Raw genomic sequence first — 6,414 nt, forward strand, 5'->3', positions numbered from 1 at the left:
AGAAAAATGTAAAAATGAAGCAACATGGACGAGCTAAAAACATCAGGTCTTTTCTGTTAAAATTAACAGAAGGTAAAGAGTCAGTAATGTTGGTAAAGTTGCTGTTTAAAGACAAGTACAGAGTACACACAAGCTCTCTCAAAATAATCTGGTAACAGCATATATAACGATCGTATATAACGATTTTGTTTCGCTTACCTTTCCAACATACTGAGGTTCAGATCCCATGTACTCCTCCAGGACAAAGAACTGGTTCCACACCCATCCTCTCTTAATCCGGTGAGTTCCCAACCTACCCTGCCTCCGCCATCTCCTCTTGCCCTCCACTGATGGAACTTCCCCCAAAGAAGGCCTCAAACTCAGATTTTTCCTCCCTCCACCAGATAATGTAATGGCACCCCTGCTAGTTCTGTTGTGGAGGGAAGTCTGCAAAGGGATTTGGGAGGAGTGGTCCAATAACAAGCAGGATCCCACCAGGAATATAGTGACATATCTCTTTGTTATCATCAGTGAATGTGTTTGTCAAAAAAAGGGAAAGCAATGTTAAAAACAAACTGGGTTAGTTTGAGGTTGAGAATGAATGTCCAAAGCTGGATTTGACCTGCTGGCACGGACTGGGCAAGAATTCCACTGTATTCCCAGATAATTCATATACTGTCATTGCTCAATCAGGCAAATCTCTGAAGGTCATTGTTGGTTGGCCTGGGTTTGTTGGACCATGAGTTTCGTCCTGTTCTGTGACTGCAGAAGAACCACCTCGTGTTCTCCTCAGTTCCTCAGCAGAGACACCTGGAAGAACAGGTTTAAATAGCAGCATTATAATGTAGACTTGAACAAAACAGTTCAGCTACAAAGTCTCACTTTTGTTACTTACATTTACTTATAAACTTTAAATCTATTAATGCTATATTACATTTGAAGCTTTAGTGGAGACAAAGTCAGAGAACAAACTATTATCCCACCTGTAATCCTGACACTGCTCTGCAGCGCTGATTGGACAGGTAGTGGAGTACCTGCTGTGACACAGATCCACTGGCACAAGGACATACAGGAAATCTTAATCACACATCAGGATCACTGGTACTGTCATTCTAATGTTTTATTGCCAATTTAAATTGTGTTTGCTTTGTTTTGCATTAAAGGAAGAAAATGGATAGATGGGTGGTCTCAGCATATATTTTTACTTATCTTATTAAAACTTAAGTACTATTACTTAAGTGGGATTATGAACTTTTTTTTATGTAAGCATAATTTTTTTTCCCTTCCTTCCTGTCTCAATGGTTTTCTAAAGCAGTTCATTTTGCCTTGTTTGAACCATTAAATACAAGCGGGAGGTGATGTTAATACCTGATTAGTCTTGTCATGCACCTGCTTCACAGACTTACAGTGAATACATAACAACACCTACGCTCACATTGTTGTACTCTCCGTCAGAGGGGCAGTGTCTGAACGGCTGCCATCACTGTGACATAGGGCCAAGGACCCGGTATGGTCCTTATAGTTCAGTGACTGAATCATCGTTGTTCTTATGATGGGGTTGATGATTTTCTCTCACGTGTTTTTAAATAAATCTTATTGAACTTTTTTGTCTACACACTGTCAGACTGCACGTGTAAAGGCTTCCACAAAAATCACTCACAATCTTCTGGCAGTGCTCTGTCATTTTGATTATTATTATAATAATCTGGGCAATGAGAAAAATGATAAGTACTGAATTACTAAAAGAAACAGCTGACTACTGAAAACTGGGGCATGCTTGATTTTGAAAGTTGCTTATACGAATATAAGTTACGTCATATCTAAAGTTGAATGACGTTTCGTTATGAGGGCGACTCATCCTTAACTGTTGTGCTGAGCACAGCAACTAAATATCTCCAAACATTTGTACTTCTGATGCCCGAGCTGGACTAAGTTTTTGGTTGTTTATTATTTGTTTTTCTTAAATTTATTACAAGAAACAGTCAAATAAAGGTTCCATTTAAAAAAAAAGAAATCACTTTTAAGTAATTGTAGAACAACCCTCTTTCATCTTTAATTATTCATTTATTTTTTCTTGTTCAGTGACAGAAATCGAATTCGCTTTGGGCTGAACGCAGTGTCTTAAAGTCCCATTCAGTCACTGAGAGAGGATCTGCATCCAGACTCTTCATCATCACAGAGGATGTTTGTTCACACACAGTCCCGATCAAACGTTTAAACCAAAGTTAACTTTCGAACCTTTGTTGCCACCATAAAAAAGTCAAACCCATCTATATCTTGTTCAGGCAATTGATTAGGTTTTTTTCATGATGTTGTTTATGTTTTCATTAATTGAATTCATTTATCCACTTGATGGCTGCTCGTTCTCGTCAGAATGTTGTTTTTTGGTAAACAAACACACACTAAGGTTTTAGTCATTGTACCTCATGTAACTATAACCAGTAACAATCTAACACTAGCATTTAATATTTTAGTGTACCAGAACTGCAACAGTGATGCCACCCTCACAGTACACCAGTATTTAAGTTCAAATGTGAAAGCTGTCCAACCCTTTTTAACTGAATATTGTGGCAGAATAATCCACTCATAAAACCAGTCGGTGTTATAACTCTGATTGGAGCACTCTCCAGCACCCCACCCTAACAACACTTGGCACTCTGTCATTTGGCCCATAGGCACAAATAACAGCCAGAGCCTGTTCCAACCTGAAGATGCAGGGAAGCAACTCTTTAGTCCACTGGGGAAAGCCAAGGGGCTGCAGGTATACCTAACCCCGGACAACTGCACAGTGCAAGAGAGTCTAACTGCTCTCCACCAAACTGGAGCTTTGTGTTGAGGTGAGCCAGACTATATCTAGTCAGCATCTTCCAACCTTGTGCACCAGCTCGAGCTCCTTCTGCACCAGGGGACACTACATGTACCATAAGCTAGTTTTGAGAGTGCCAGAACCTCTGCCTCTGACTGCTAAGTCTAGTAAGCACCAAACTACGGCCTCTTCTGTGGGTGGTGGGCCCACAGGAGGACAGAGCTGTGCCACTTTTTTGCACCCGGCCCCGTGGGCTACGGCCGGCCACCAGAAGCTGAGACTCTACCCTCGGCTAAGTTAGCCTTTTGTCTGAGTCCTGATTTAGTGTCCTCATCCTCACCATGACACACCACAAATATGCAGTTTGCAAACTCCCCCTGTTTTGCTGCGGTCATTGCTGATATATAAAACAATATATTAATGTAAAGCTGAGGTTTAGTCACTCAATACCATTCTTCAGATTTGTCTATTTAAACTGAATTCAACAGATGCCTCATCAAGATAAATCAAAGCAAAAAGATGATAAAGGGACGAGGAACACTGTAAACAGCTGACCAGCCAGTTCTGTTATTCTCTGGGGAATCTCAGACAGTTCGCATGGAGCTGACTGTGAGCTATGTCTGGGTTTGTTCGGTTCCTCCTTGCATGAAGGCATTGGCCCCGAGGCACAGTCGATGCCTTTCCACAGTCCTGTTCTGCTTTCCTCATGTCATAGCCTATCCCCTGGTATCTCTACCGCACTCTTGAGGCAGTGCTTGGAGACAGACCAAACCTTCTTGCAACTGCATCTATGGACGTGCCATCCTGGTAGAGCCAGACTACCTGTGCACCGCTTCACAGTTAACCTAAACTTTACCTGAAATTAACTGCACTCAGATTCAAACATATCTTTGCTGTTCAAGCATCTCTAGGTGCCTGAATCATCAGGGAAACTTGCCACATTCAGTGTGACTCTAAATTTAGGGTTTAATGTTTTTAATTTTCATTTCTGTTTTTGATGGCTCATTAAAAACCTTTTTGAATAAGTTATTCTTTTTTAATATCAAATTGTTAGGGTTTGTTTTTTGTTGTGGTCTATTTGTTAGTAATAATTAAAAAATTAGGGCACAGTAATTAAGTGTCCTAATTGCTTAGGAGTTGTCACTATAAAGTAAAATCTCACCATTCTCTAATATACACTACTGGTCAAGTTTTAGAACATCCTAATTTTTCCAGTTATTTGTTGCATTTTAAGTCCTATGAATAGCTTGAAATTGTACAAATTTAAGTGGTGAAATGCCAGAGGTTAAAAACAAAGAATAAATAATGTACATTTCAGAATTAGACAAAAGGACTTTTTTGGGGAACACAGCGTGGGTTAACAACCTAAAGCTGTTCTGCAGCGATGGAGGCTGAGCAAGCCTTGAAAGCTGGTGCTACTAAATCCTACAGCTGTTTCAACTTTTCTGGATTTTCTGCATTACTTCCAACCCCCTCTGTCTGCATAAAGCAGTGTTGGAACACACTGTGGTACCCTCGTCAGCATCAGTTGAACAGTACTGTACTGCTGAGAGTAGTGTGTTGGTACAAAATCGTGAGATTAACAGTGGAAGAGAGACAGACCAACATAACACTTATAAATCTCGGTCTGTCCTACAGAGAAACTGCAAAGAAAGTCAAAGTGTCAGTGAGTCCAGTTTCCTTCAGCATCCAAAGGCTCACAAACTGTGACAGGAAGACGTCTGCAGACCCAAAGACACGACTGAATCAGAGGACAAGTTTCTGAGAGGTAACAGCTGTGTGATGGCAGCTCACAGGACAGCAGCTTCAAGCAGCTTCATAGTGGTCGTAGTGAGAAAGTCTCAGTTCCAGCTGTGAAGAGAAAACTTTGAGCTGCAGGTTTGACAGGACGAGTTGCAGAAAGAAAGCCAGACGTCAGAATAAGACAGAGGTTTGTCTGGGCCATGAAACACCGACACTGGACGACTGAAGACTGGAAGAAGGTTTTATGGACCAGAGATGGACAGTAATGCAATCGGATTACTTATTTCATGTAATGAGTGATGTAAGGGATTACTATTGCAAAAAAAAGTAATTCGATTACTGTTACTTTCCTGTAGTCACGCTGCGTTACTAAACCGTGATTTTGTTTGTGAGAGTGTCTCATGACAATGACGTACGAGTGTGCGACGTCCGTGGCAACAGCTGTGTGCAGATCAACAATGGATCATATGGAGTGATGGAGAGAGTATGACCATGCAGCGTTTAAAGTGTGGAAGTAATCACATTACTTTGAGTTTGATTCTGTAAAAAGTGACAAAAACATTAGTGTCTGGTGTTCACTCTGCGTGGGAAGAAAACTTCTTTTTACAGCAAAAAATGAAACTTGAAATCTGAGCGAGCAGCGAGCGCGCTGCCACAGGAACGTGGCATTCACCAAGAAACCCCCGGATCCTTCCACTGACATGACCACTGTGGGCAAACCTCCACCCGCCCCACTCCTGATAAACACAGACAATAGATTTAAGAGCTGCTGAGTCTTTGATTTTATTTTCTTTTTTTTTACTTGCATCTACTTAAAACATGATTTGATTTTATCTGCTGGAATGTGCAGAAAATAGCTTTAAATGTTGAACACAAGTCAGAGAATATTGCATATGATTAAATTCTTGCTCGATGCAATGTGCTCAAAGTTCAAAGATTAAAACTAATAAAACATTTTTTTAGGAAGAGGCTGTCTGTTGGATTACATCTTATATGATGGATTATGCAGAAAAATAGAATTGGGCTGAAAGGTCTGTTGCTTTACTACATATTCAGGTTGTGCATCATGTTTTTAAAAGTAACTATTACGTTTGAAAATAAGTAATCAGCAATGTAATGGGATTACTTTTTGGAGAATAAGTAACTAATTACTTTTTTGAAGTAACTTGAAGAACACTGTTATGGACTGATAAATCAAAATTTGATATCTTCGGGTCATCAGACAGGATCTTTGTTACAGATCACATCAAGTAGATACTAATGGTGTGAATATTGAAAGAGCTGACTCCAGACCATCACACTTCCTCCTCTGTGTTTGACAGTCCACACACTGTGGAACTGTCCTTTCACCCACTCGACAGCATACAAACTATATTATAATTACAATACCGTTTTCTGGCTACTGTAAAAGGTTGAATCCATCTTAGAATACAAGGAAAAACCCATTATACACGTCATATGCACAAAGATGAACATTAGATTACTGTCATTTCTAAACCCAGTTACTAGTTTAATAAAAGTATTTTGACTTAAATTATGGAATAAAAGTACAAGATTTTGTTTTACATAAAATTTCATAATAAAACCCAATAACAGCGCATTTCTGCAATATTAGGTCTATGTAAATGTAAAGAACTGTGTTTGACCATATTATTAGTCATTTCATTGTTTCAACTTTATTTACTATATAAAATCTCTTAAAATACACAATATTTTGTGTAAATTTAAAACTAAAATAACCATATTTAAATTATTATGACATGAGGACATTTACTGTAATTTAATTATGGAAACTTTCTTTACTTTGATGTGATGGTACATTTCTGGCACTTGAATATTACTGTTTTTGTTTGTTTGTTTGTTTTTTGGTTTTCTGATGGGGGGGG

General features: G+C 39.3%; 1 protein-coding gene across 1 annotated transcript in view; it reads right to left on the reverse strand.

Moving 5' to 3' along the window:
* Positions 1-6,414, reverse strand: part of LOC102307644 (cadherin-12) — a 35,045-nt gene that overhangs the window by 27,161 nt on the left and 1,470 nt on the right. Inside the window, exons 2-3 of the mRNA XM_042215886.1 lie at positions 963-1,032; positions 199-789 (exon numbers count right to left, since the gene is read on the reverse strand). Coding sequence (XP_042071820.1) covers positions 199-507 — 309 coding nt within the window. The 5' untranslated portion in view covers positions 508-789; positions 963-1,032. The remainder of the gene's footprint in view (positions 1-198; positions 790-962; positions 1,033-6,414) is intronic.

Source organism: Haplochromis burtoni, unplaced genomic scaffold (assembly GCF_018398535.1).
Source record: "Haplochromis burtoni strain Fernald_Lab_line unplaced genomic scaffold, NCSU_Asbu1 Contig_858, whole genome shotgun sequence".
Lineage (NCBI taxonomy): Eukaryota > Metazoa > Chordata > Actinopteri > Cichliformes > Cichlidae > Haplochromis > Haplochromis burtoni.